This window comes from Anolis sagrei, chromosome 6 (genome assembly GCF_037176765.1).
Source record: "Anolis sagrei isolate rAnoSag1 chromosome 6, rAnoSag1.mat, whole genome shotgun sequence".
Classification (NCBI taxonomy): Eukaryota; Metazoa; Chordata; class Lepidosauria; order Squamata; family Dactyloidae; genus Anolis; species Anolis sagrei.
In genome coordinates, this window is record NC_090026.1 from 19562456 (window position 1) to 19575337 (window position 12882).

Consider the following 12882-nt stretch of genomic DNA (forward strand, 5'->3'; position numbering starts at 1 on the left):
GGGACCCTGAGACGCTATTGTCAGCTTGAACAGATGTTACTTAGTTTGATGGCTTGATTTAATGGAAGGCAGTTCTTTTGTGTTTTGTGCTGTCGAAATCATGGTCTTGACGTAGAATTCTCTTCAATACAGAACAAGATTTTTTTAAAAAAACTTCCTTTTATTCTCAATTTTCCTTTCATCCTGACTTTTCCTCTTTCTCTTTCCTCTCCTATGTTATAGTTATCCCTTCCTCAAGTGTTGAATGCCAGCTTGTAACTTGGTGTAATTTGATTTTTAAGCTGCTTTCAGTCTCAATGAGGTGGGATCGAAATCATCATCATCAACATAATGGTAAAAATAGCAAAGGGACCCTGAAAAGCCACTCCCAGATTTTATTGGGTTTGGTAATAATAATAATAATAATAATAATAATAATAATAATAACTTTATTCTTATATCCTGCCTCCATCTTCTCAAAGGGACTTGGGGAGCTTACATGGGGACAAGCCCAATAATAATAATAATAATAATAATAATAATAATAAGAAGAAGAAGAAGAAGAAGAAGAAGAAGAAGACGACGACGACTCTGGCATAAACTAATAAAGGTGGTCCCAGTGCTGATCGGCACACTTGGTGCAGTGCCTAAAGTCAGTTACTCTGCATTTTGCAAAGGCTTGTTCAAAAAGCCACGTCTTGACTTTTTTCCCGGAATGTTAAAAGGGAGATGGTTGATCTAATATCTATAGGGACGCATTCCACAGCCAAGGGGCCACCACCGAGAAGGCCCTGTCTCTTGTCTTTGCCAAACGTACTTGTGACAAAGGCGGTAACGACAGCAGGGCCTCCCCAGACAATCTTAAGGTCCTAGGTGGTTCATAAGGGGAGATGCGTTCAGATGTGCAAGTTGGGCCAGAACAGTTTAGGGCTTTATAGGCCAAACTTGGCTTGATTTAGCATTTAGTTTTTGTGTTTTTTGCAGTCAGATTTCTGATACGTTTATGGTTTTGATGCAGAATTCTCTCTCAAAAAGAATAACAAGACTATTTTTTAAACTTTCTTTTATTCTTTTTTGTCTTTTTATCCACCTTTTCCTTCCTTTTTCTCCTTTCCTTTGTGAAATTTAGCACCCCCAACTATCCCTTTCCCCCTAATAAACTTTTCTCCCCTTCTGTATTCCCTTCTCAGTGTGCAGCTTTGTTGTTCACAAGAGATGCCACGAATTTGTCACGTTCGAGTGTCCTGGAGCTGGGAAAGGACCCCAGACAGATGTAAGTGGCACCCATACTGGGCACACTGGGACTTTGGGGTTCTCAGAGAGACGAGTGCAGTCTTAATGGGAAGAATTTTGTGGGTGGGGGTTGGGAACCAAGCAGCACTTTGGGTCTCTCCTCCACTCCAGGTGAGCGTCCCGGTTTCCTTGCTATTTATACAGCAGACAGAGGGAGCAGATATCTTCATGCAGCTCAGTGTCCCATTTCCCTTGTCCTTGACCTGGAATTCTAGGGAAGGATGACAGAGCTGGCTTGTCTCATCTGTCTTGTTCCTTCGATGGCACACATTTGCACAGCCAGCTCTGGACATGCCCTCAGGCATAGCAGAAGCACAAGTCATGCGACTTCAGAGGCCTCTGTGGTTGTGATCAGAGCTTCGGAGGAAAGAGTTATTCGGCAGATTTGTGATGTGGTTATGTTGAAATCTGCTTGGGAAAATGGGTCGTTTGTTTTTGCATTTACATTTCACATGATGAACTGTTTGCAGCTGCTCTGTTTCCCCCACTGTGATATCTCCTCATATGCATGTTTTTGTCTTCCAACATTTCAGAGAGGAAGACCAAAGCAAATGTGTCCAAACAAGCTCAAAATGTGTTCAAAATGGCAAAAAAATGTTAAAGAAGAACGCGCAATTTAGGATAGGTTGCACCTATTACTTTTGCTTGTGTATACAACAGGTTTCGGCAAATTTCAGCCCTCCAGGTGTTTTGGACTTCAACTCCCACAACTTCAACTCCCGGTAGGCGGTTAGGAATTGTGGGAGTTGAAATCCAAAACACCTGGAGGGCCAAAGTTTGCCCAGGCCTGACATACAGGGAAGGGAAATATTCTTCTCTCTTCTTCCTCTCTTGAGTTAACTGAACACAGACTATTTTTGATTTTGAATTCAGTTTGCAGCAATTGAGATAAGCTGTGGACAAAAGAGGAAATTCTGAGGAGGAGAGAGGAACTGGAGCATTATAAAAGCAGCTGCAAAAGTGGAACAACAGAGGACTAATAGCAATAGTCCTTCTCAAATCCAGACAGTCAGAGAGTATTCATTCACAACAAAACCACTACTGTCTAGAAGTTGTGAGAATGGAAGTGAGGAAAAGTCCCTATTATGTCTGTACACTAGAGAATAGATCCAGGTCTCATCCTCATTGTGATTTGCACCTGTGATTTTCTCTTTTTTTATAGGACCCTCGAAGCAAGCATAAGTTTAAGTCCCACAGCTACAGCAGCCCAACCTTCTGCGATCACTGTGGTTCCCTTCTTTATGGGCTGGTCCACCAGGGAATGAAATGCACCTGTGAGTAAAGCTCTCCGCGGAAGCTGTGCAGTCCTATTGTATCACAAAGGCTGGCTATGCCATGGGCAATCCAGAAGGGAATTTATTTATTTACTTACTGTATTTGTATCATGCCTTTCTCAACCCGCAGGGACTGAAGGCAGCCTTACAACAGGCAGCAATTGGATGCCAAACATACATGTATCAATGCGCAATTACAATGAAAACCAAACAATTGAAACATAACATCAATTAAAAACACATCATCCAAAATATAATCCAGGGCCGTTCCATTTATCAACACATTAATTCATAGTCACTGAATTGCATTGCTCCATTTATCTGTCAAAAGCTTGGTCCCAGAGCCACGGCTTAAGTTTTTTCCCCTGAAGATCAGGAGAGAAGGGGCTGATCTGATTTTGTTGGGGAGGGGAGTTCTACAGACGAGGGGTCACCACTAAGAAAGTCCTGTCTCTCATCCCCAGCCTGCGAAGGAGCTGGGACCGAGAGCAGGTCCTCTCTGGATGATCTTAATGTATCTCCCTCTACCTTCGCCACCTTCACAAGTGTGACTGGTTGTGAGAGAATTGGCCGTCTGCAAGGACGTTGCCCAGGGGACGCCCGGATGATTTGATGTTTTATCATCCTTGTGGGAGGCTTCTCTCATGTCCCCACATGAGGAGCTGGAGCTGATAGAAGGAACTCATCTGCCTCTCCCCAGATTTGAACCTGCGACCTGTCGGTCTTCAGTCCTGCTGGCACAGGGGTTTAACCTGTGTGTGACTGGTGGGGACGAGGGACAGTGCCTTCTCAGTGGTGGCCCCTCAGCTATGGAACTCCCTTCCCAAAGAGATCAAGTCAGCCTCCTCCTTCCTATCCTTTCTGAAAAAACTCAAAACATGGTCGTGGGACCAAGCCTTTGAGCAGTAGATGCAGCAACTAGACTGAGAGTGATTTTATATGATCGTCAATGGACTGACTTTGGAATATGATTCTAAACTGGAACCAGAATTCAGAACTTCAGCTTCATGCATCTTATTTTGCAGTTGACACACACACACTCATTGATTCCTTGCCTGCTCCAACAGAGAGTACTAACCAACCTAAGTCAAACTACAAATTCTAGGATTCTGCAGGATAAAGATATGACATTTGGAGTGGGATTAAGTCGGTATAACTGTGCAGTGTAGATCTTCTCTAGGATGTTCACAACATGGGAGAAATAATAATACTAAGCCAGCTTTTCTGTATCTTAGCATCCTACATATGTTTTGGACTGAATTTCCCATCACCCAGTCACCATGTCCCAAACCTGTGGAGCCTGGGGATTATGGAGATTGTAGTCCAGCACACCTGAATTTGCTGGGTTTGGAGGAGGTTGGTTGAGTATCACCATTACTCTCGCGTTGCAGATGCCTTAGTAGTTGGGAAAGCTGTATTAAACTCCCTTATTCTGCAGTGGTGGTTGAGACACATCTGTGTCTCTCTTAGAGCCCTTTAGAGAAGTGCTCTATAAATGTCAATTAGTCCTACAAAGTAGACTGATAAGGCGTTGATGATATTATGAAGGATGGTGGCCTCATTCTTGTTAAAATTAGTTGTGATTTAGGCTGGATCGTATATATATATATGCAGCGTGATGAGCTGGAAGATTCCTGAGGTGGTAGAATGGAGTGTACCACTTCACACTGCAGGTGGGAGATGGCGATACAGTTGTTGAATATTTCCCCAAAGAGACAGTGTGAAAAAGAGAAAGCAAGTGCATTAAGCAGAAAGATTCTTGCTATGCAGTTATACCCAGAAGGTAGTTGTCTATTTGACAAAAGTTTCTTCTTTGCTCCTCTCATCTGCAATCTGGAATGCTACAGTCAGCTCTCCCAATTTTTACTTTTTTGCACATACAGAAGAACTGTTTCATGCAATTAAATCGGATTTTGTAATGATTAATGTCAGCTAAACTGATGCCCATATGCACATTTGCTACAGCCATATAATCATAGAGTTGGAAAAGACCTGAAGGGCCATCCAGGTCAGCCCTGTTGGGTTTCATCTCTACACAGGTATCTTCTGTCATCAAGTTTCCAGACCTCAGTGAGTAGATAGATAGACCAGAAATATGATTAGGCTGTGGGATTCCTCCCCCACATTTCTATGCATGTTTACCAAAAAGGGCTTTGTCTTTCCTCCTCCTCCTTGCCACTGTCTCCTTCCCCTTTGAAGATGTAGCACTGCGATCTCTATGAAGGAACTTTCTTTATAAAGTATTTTTATTGCCCTGGGCCTGGCTATGTGGCCATTTTCCATTTTCCAGTCTCTTCTGCCTTTTTTTTCTTTCTAGTGAGGATGCACATTTTGCCTCTCTCCCTAGGCAAAAAGTAGCTGCATTGATTTTTTTTGTCTTTTTATCTTCTTAGAAGATGAGATTTAGTAAGCTTGTTAGCTCCAAGACCTTTTCTATCAAGAATGTATTTCTTTTACTTTAATAAATACTTTTTTACCTAAAGTTCTGACTCTGCAATCCGTTCCATCCTATGACGGGAAAACGTATCCTGGCTAGTTGTAAGTTTCTGCTGGTTATGAAGTTTGCTTCAGGTATTGTGCTATATTTATGGTGGAATCACCCCAACTGAGGGTTATTTTTGAGCTTAACAGCTCAGATTCCCCAACAAGCCACATTCCGTCATGCAAGAATACACAATCAAAGCACTCCTGACAGATGGCCATCCAGTCTCTGTTTTAAAAACCTCAAGAGAAGAAGATTCCACCACACTTCATATTTCACTCTTGAACAAAGCTTACCATTATTAAATTCTTTTTAATATTTAGGTCAGGCATGGGCGAACTTGGGCCCTCCAGGTGTTTTGGATTTAAACTCCCACAATTTTTAATAGCCGGTAGGCTGTTAGGAATTCTGGGAGTTGAAGTCCAAAACACCTGGAGGGCCCAAGTTTGCCCATGCCTGATTTAGGTGCAATCTAGAATTTAGGTGCAGTCTAGAATCTTATTTTTAGCATTTTTCACACTGTGTGGAGGGTGCTGATGTTGGCAAGATGGGAAGTGGGCAGTGACAGTCTTGGGCTTACAAATGGGAAAGGCTGATGTGTGGGACTTCTTGAAACTAGGGCTGGATACAGTAACGCTAAGCCGAATGGTGGCCTGCGTGATGTAGCCAGTCCACCAGCCTTTGGCTACTTGTCAGTGGCAGGTTTCTGGTACGGAAAGAAAGAAACTGTTGTAGCCACTGGGCATACATCTGGTTCCAAAGCCTGGCACAATGAGAAAACAGAACCCCTTGCTAATCCATCACATTGGCTCTTAGAAAAAGCTTTGAGCTATTGAGTATGTTCATAAGCAGCAGCTTATTAATATGCTCTGTCTTTCTGCTCCCATAGATTTAAGGTAAATTGTTGCAGTCATTCCTCCTAGAAATGGAGAACAGTCCTCAATGAACTTGCCAAATTTGATTAAATGTTCTCTCAAATAGGCATAAAAACACAGCCAGAATCGATCTTGTCTCTCCAGTGAAATGTCAGAAGGGGTAGATGTAATGTCTGTCGCGCCGCTGCATTTTAGTTGATTAATTCTCTGAATCTGAGTCCTGTAATCCATTTTATCAATTGATTGGAAGAAACCATTTTTAGAATATTTTCCTTGTACCTCCAGCGCCTAATTGGATTACTGATGTTCAAGCCTTCCTGTCCTTGAATGTTCTGAATTTCAATATCTTCTTCTGAAAGGATGGTAGCAATCCCACAGAAGTATGACTTAAATGCACTTTTCCTTTTGTTGATAAATAATTACATTCAGAAGATTTGTTGACAAGCTGGAAGGTGTCCAGAGGAGGGCAACAGAAATGATCAACACTCTGGAGACCATGAATCCCTATGAGGAGCAACTTAAAGAGCTGGGTCTGTTTAGCTTGCAGAAGAGAAGGTTGAGAGGAGACATGCTAATGTATAAACATGGGAAAGAGTGTCATAAGGAAGAGGAAGCAGGCCTGTTTTCTGCTGCCCTGAAGACTAGGACTCAGAGCAATGGGTTCAAATTACAGGAGAGGAGATTCTATCTGAACACTAGAAAGAAATTCCTGACTATAACAACTGTTCAGCAGGGGTACTCTCAGCCTCGGAGTGTGGTAGAAGCTTCTTCCTTGGAAACCTTTAAACAGAGATTGGATGGCCATCTGTCAGGAATACTTTGATTGTGCTTTTCCTGCATGGCATGTGGTCTCTTCCAAGTCTATTATTCTATGATTCTGTGTTGGTGGCCTCTGACAAATTGTCCTCTGCATTCAGAGTTTAGCATGAAAAAGATCTTCCATAGATGTGCTCAGTTTATATCCATGTAAATAAGTATACATCATAATAGTATGGAGCCCCCGGTGATGCAATCAGTTAAACTCTTGTGCTGGCAGGACTGAAGACCAACAGGTTGGAGGTTCAAATCCGAGGAGAGCACGGATGAGCTCTCTCTGTCAGCTCCAGCTCCCCATGCTGGGACATTATAGAAATCTCCCACAAGGATGGTAAAACATCAAAAAACATCCGGGCATCCCCTAGCAGACGGCCAATTCTCTCACACCAGAAGTGACTTTCAGTTTCTCAAGTTGCTCCTGACACGTGAAAAAAAGGTATTTATTTATACAACATATGTACATATTGCAACGGGGAGGCATTATATCCAAGGTGAAACAGTGAAAGAGGAATGCTTCTTTGAAATTGAAACTTCTACCCATAGATTTCCTAAATCTTGCACTAAAATATTTTTTAAGAAACTGCTGCCTGAGGAGCAGTTTCTTTAAAAGTCAGTTAATCCAACCAATTCATTATTTAATTAAATTTGCAGACCTAATATGAAATTTTGTTGTTGCCTGATCCCCTCTAACACCTTTTGCCCTTTACAGGTTGTGAGATGAATGTGCACAAACGTTGTGTCCATTGCGTGCCTAGTTTGTGTGGGGTGGACCATACAGAACGCCGAGGGCGCCTGAAACTCAACATCGAGACATTTGGGAGTGATGAGATCCGTGTGACCGGTAAGTGATATCCAGTTTAGCTGAATCGAGATAGGAATAGGATTCCCTGCTTCCATAGGAAGTCTTGTATCTTCATTAGATATCTTGCATTCTAGGGATTTTTGTGTGGAAAGATGGTCTATCTATCTGTCTATCTGTCTATCTGTCTATCTATCTATCTATCTATCTATCTATCTATCTATCTATCTATCGTGGTTCTCCAGCTATATAGAAAGATTGTAGATCTATTCTAACTTTTAAATAGCATCTCACAATGGTTCTGTATGCTCAGGTATTTGATGAGATAAACGAAGAACTTTTGCTTTCATGTTGCTCATTATTGCCTCTCATATTGAAGTATGTGTGATAGGGATGATGCAAGGCCATGGCCAACCCTCCTTACTGTGTAGATTCTTCATAAATAGGTTGTTGTCAATCATGTATCAGAAGTAGAAAACCTATGGCCTTCCAGTTATCTTTAGCTTGAAACTCCCATCTGACTCAGCCAGCATGGCCAATGAATAGGAAAGATGGCAACTTGAGTCCAGAAACATCTTAAAGATCCTAGAGAAGTGGTTCCTAACCTTTTTTTGACCAAGAACCAGTCTCCAACATTAGTACCAAAAAGATTACTAATCAATTTTTGGCCAACTTTAGATTCAGTTTGGTTATTTGAGGTGCTGATTCAGAAAATTGCATTGGATAGACCACATCAGCTGTAGTTTCTGATACAGAACATACGCCACCCAGTAGTTGCCATCTGCTGACCCACAGAAAACCATATTTATTTATTTTTATTCATTTAAAACTTTTATATTCTGATCTTCTCAACCTCTGTAGAGGGACTCAGACTGGCTTACAGCAAGGATTCAATGCTAATAGTACAATCTAAAAACATCATATAATAACGAGTTAAAATACATATCGATTAAAATTACAAAAATTACATATTTAATCATCTAGAGCTGATGTAGTCCATCCAATGCAATGCTCTGAATCAGCACCCCAAATAAACCCAGAAAGATGCCTAAAAACAAAGACACCAAGACGCCCCCCCCCCCTTACGCCACATGCTCAAGGGGAAGGAGGTGGAGGAGGAGCCATCAGGAGGCTTGTTGTTGCACCTTTCGTGGGTAGTCAGCCTCTCCCCTTCCAACATCCCTGTTGCCTTGTCACTATAAGAGGGTTTCGCGAGACCAGTCACTCTCATTGCAAGAGTGTAGTAATGGTGAGGCCATGGACCATATTTTAGTTCTTGCGGACCACTGGTGGTCCACAGACCACAGGTTGGGAACCACTGTCCTAGAGCCACAACTTTGGTCTATGACGTCCATATTAAATTGTGCTGTACAGTTGACTGTGGATTCAATCCAAAGGGGTTTCTGAGCAGAAAGCACAGGGTTGAAATATAATTTGTCTGAAAATTGTTAGCATTGAAAACATGGAAGATGAATTACACCCTGAGTCTACAGGAATTAGGAGTTGGCAGATCTGTGTGGGTCAAGGGCATGGTTTTGAGCAGTCATTGGGTTGGCATTTTTAGTGAGAAGAGGAACCCAATGAGATTTTTTAACTGGGAATTTTCCTCTTCATAAACATGTTATCATTTCTCAGTGCCAGAATCTGACAATCCTGGATGAATGGGTAGATGGAGAGATAAGATAGATAGTTCATGCAAACGAGGCAGGGTGTTCAAAGAGCTTGGAAATATTATTTCAGGGAGCTGAAGGGTCCTTCCACACAGCCATATATCCCAGAATATCAAGGCAAAAAATCCCCCATTATCTGAGTGTGGACTCAGATAAACCAGTTCCAAGCACATATTGTGGGATTTTCTGCCTTGATATTCTGTGATATAGGGCCGTGTGGAAGGGCCCTTAATTTCCAGAAACCCAAAGCCAGCAAAACTCCAAGTAATTTCTGGCATGATGAAGCCATTTTGCATCCCAATCTGATAATACTAGTGAAATAGTAGAGACTTCCAGTGATATGAAATTGGAATTCTGCACAGTTCTTTTTATTGTCACCTCATCACAGACAGGTACTGAATAAATTATATAAATACTCATTCAATTTGCATATTCCATGCAGACTGTTCTTCATATAAAGGTCACAGGATTCAGCTTAATTTGCCTATGGCACTGAGCCTACCTCGGTGAAGAATATTTCTGTATGTTTATGCACAAATGAACATCACTCTATGTGCCTTTTTTCCACACAATTCATTCTGTATATTCCTCTCTTTTTTTTTTTTTGCCTTTCTGTCTCAAAGTAACAGTGCTATATAATTACAATAACAAGAAAACAGGTTGGGCCAAGTCTTCTTTATTCTTAGAGTAGACATATTGAAATCAATGGGGTGTAAGTTAGTTGTTGAGAGCCAGCATGGCATAGATTTTGATTCCTATTTCAGACCTTGAGCAAAATGACTTATCTGAGAGGAAGGCAATGGCAAACCTCCTGTGGACAAACCTTGCCAAGAAAAGCCTTGGAGAGGATGGCTGTAAGTCAGATGTGACTCAGAGGACCATAAGTCAGGCCTGAAGGAACACAACAACAAAACTATACAGATTTAATCATCTGTGGTTTAAAATGTTATTTTTTAATTCCAGAAGAACAAATCTTGATTTTGCCATTTTATATAACCGATAGCGTTTTACTATATCATTCTATATAATGGAATTTGGGCATCCATGTATCTATGGGGAGTCCTGGAACCAAAACCCAGTAGATGTTAATGAATGCCAAGTTATTATGAGCTTAAGGCCTCTTGATATTGTTAGGGAAATCTACCCTAAAATATGGCAGAGCATCCAAAAACAAACAGGATACAAAAGTTGAGCATGAACTCACTAGCAAGCAAAGCATGAAGTGCTGTATGATGTGGTTGTAAAGAATTCAGAACTTAGGCATGCAAGATACAGAATCCAATCTTAAAAATCACAAAACGTTTATCTATATAAATAAAAATGTTATGTTCGTTTGTGGGATTAACATAACTCAAAAACCACTGGACCAATTGACACCAAATTTGGACCCAATACACCTGTCAGGCTAATGAGTGACCATCACTCATAAAAACACTGAAAAACACAGTGGAAGGGACTTAAAAAGCCAAAAGAGCAAAAAGATGCTACAGCACGTGCAAAAACGACTCCCTCGCCAAACAAAACACACAATAGCATATCCACACTCTCTTCCTAACTAGAGCTCCCAGCATCTCCTAGACAAGGCCCTTTAGGAGGATTATCCAAATGCACTGCTTCAAAGATGCAAGCTTTCTACTACTTGGATTTCTTTGGGAGCATCCCAAATCATGCATATTTCTAATTTCCTATTCCTGGACTGCAACTCCCAGCAATCCTCCAGATATATAGATTATATGGAGATAGATAGGTAGGTAGGTAAATCGATCTGGAGGACAGCTAGGAGTTGCAGTCCAAGAATAGGTAGAGAAGGAAGAAAGGGGAGAAAGAGGAATGGAAAGAAAAGGGAGGGAAGAGGGAGAGAAGGAAGGAAAGAGAGAAGGAAAGAAAAAAGGGAAGGAAGGAAAGAGGGAGGGATGGAAGGAGAGAAAGAAAGAAAGAAAGAAAGAAAGAAAGAAAGAAAGAAAGGAAGGAAGGAAGGAAGGAAGGAAGGGGGGAAGGTTGGCCACAGCAACGCTTGGTGGGTACAGTTAGTTTACAATAATAACAAACAGCAACTGCATTTCTTAATAATCAAGAACTGGGTCTGAGCTACTCAAACACCCATCTCTATTAAGGTTTTAAGAGAGGGACAAAATACCAATCACTACATCTCTCCTGATACACATGCAGAGAGAGATCTCAAAGAACACAGCACATACTCTGTGGAGTAAAGTGTAAAAAGGCAGAAGTCGGATTAAAAAAGGTTGCAGTAGAAAAGTATTTTCAACAACCAATCAGAATGAGAACAGAAAAAGAGAGAAGAAATAAGATATATTCTGTTAATCAGGGGACATGGGGGAAGGGAAACCCTTAGTCTATAGTAAATTAACTGCTCCTCATTGAGGTCTTGAGACTTGGGCAGTGAGGGGTTGAATCCCAACAGATTTCAGTATGTTTACTCTCCTTATTACTGAGCCATCTGCCACCCATTTTTATTCTCATGTTTATGATTAAGAGTCAGCTCAGAAGATAAGGCTGACTTGCTTAGGAAGCCACCTTGATGTTTTCAGAAGGGAAGAAAGTCCCAACAGGTAGCAAACTGCAAGGGAGCAATTGGGCTGGAGCTGGAGAGCTGTGATGATGATGGTAGTGGTGATGATGATGATGGATTCAGTGGAGGTCGGCAGCAAGGATGCTTGGCTTCTATTCCAAGCTGCAGAACTTGACATCCCCCGCCTGTGTTTTTCACACCTTCTCTTGCATGTTTTCTCTCTCTTTCTTTTCTCCCTCATCCAGGAATCTAGCATGTAGGTGGTGGGAAGAAAGCCATCACTGCAGTTTTCATGACAGAAGGGGATTTCCTCACCCATCCCTTTACTATCTCCTTTATGTCCTCTCCCACCCCACCACTCCGCATATGAAGGCGGTAGCAATTGCTGCCGCAGAAACTTTCTTGGCCCGCAGCAGGTGGCCAGGGATGGAAGCCAGGAGAACCTCCTCCCGCCGCCTACAAGAAAATGCAGGAGGCCTGTCTTCCCGCCTACTCATGTGTTCCTCTGATACTAACGCTGCTGGAAGCTAATATTCTGTTAAAAACTAATACTGTTTTCTCTCCCCCCCTTTTTTAAACAGTTTTGGAAGCACTGAACTTGATCCCGATGGATCCCAATGGGCTCTCGGATCCCTATGTGAAAATCAAGCTCATTCCCGACCCTAAAAACCAGACGAAGCAAAAGACCCGAACAGTGAGATCCACACTCAATCCAATCTGGAATGAAACCTTCATTTTGTAAGTGCAGGTGTTAGGAAGAGGATGGAAGCTGGAATTTTTGAGAGGTTTATCTGTTGATGCTCTGTGACCCTATTCTTCTATCCGACCAGCACCCTGCAGCCAGGTGACATGGAACGGCGGCTCTCCATTGAGGTGTGGGACTGGGACCGGACAACCCGCAATGATTTCATGGGAGCCATGTCCTTTGGGGTCTCAGAGCTTTTCAAGGGCCCTTTGGAAGGCTGGTAAGAGGACACTTGGGGGTCAGAAGCAAAAGTGGAAAAGAATGATTGGCAGCTGATGGGACACCAGTGGTTCATTTTCTCTCTCTTTCCCCCTCCGTCTTGGTGTCTTTTTGGGGTTTTATCTGTTTGCTTGGATGGCTCCATCATCTATCTATATCTATCTATCTATCTATCTATCTATCTATCTATCTATCTATCT

General features: G+C 42.0%; 1 protein-coding gene across 1 annotated transcript in view; it reads left to right on the forward strand.

The window, feature by feature from the left end:
- The window catches only part of PRKCG (protein kinase C gamma), an 84538-nt gene that overhangs the window by 47059 nt on the left and 24597 nt on the right, over nucleotides 1-12882 (forward strand). The window contains exons 3-7 of the mRNA XM_060780416.2: nucleotides 1170-1252; nucleotides 2435-2546; nucleotides 7429-7560; nucleotides 12300-12456; nucleotides 12549-12683. Of these exons, the coding sequence (XP_060636399.2) occupies nucleotides 1170-1252; nucleotides 2435-2546; nucleotides 7429-7560; nucleotides 12300-12456; nucleotides 12549-12683 (619 nt within the window). The remainder of the gene's footprint in view (nucleotides 1-1169; nucleotides 1253-2434; nucleotides 2547-7428; nucleotides 7561-12299; nucleotides 12457-12548; nucleotides 12684-12882) is intronic.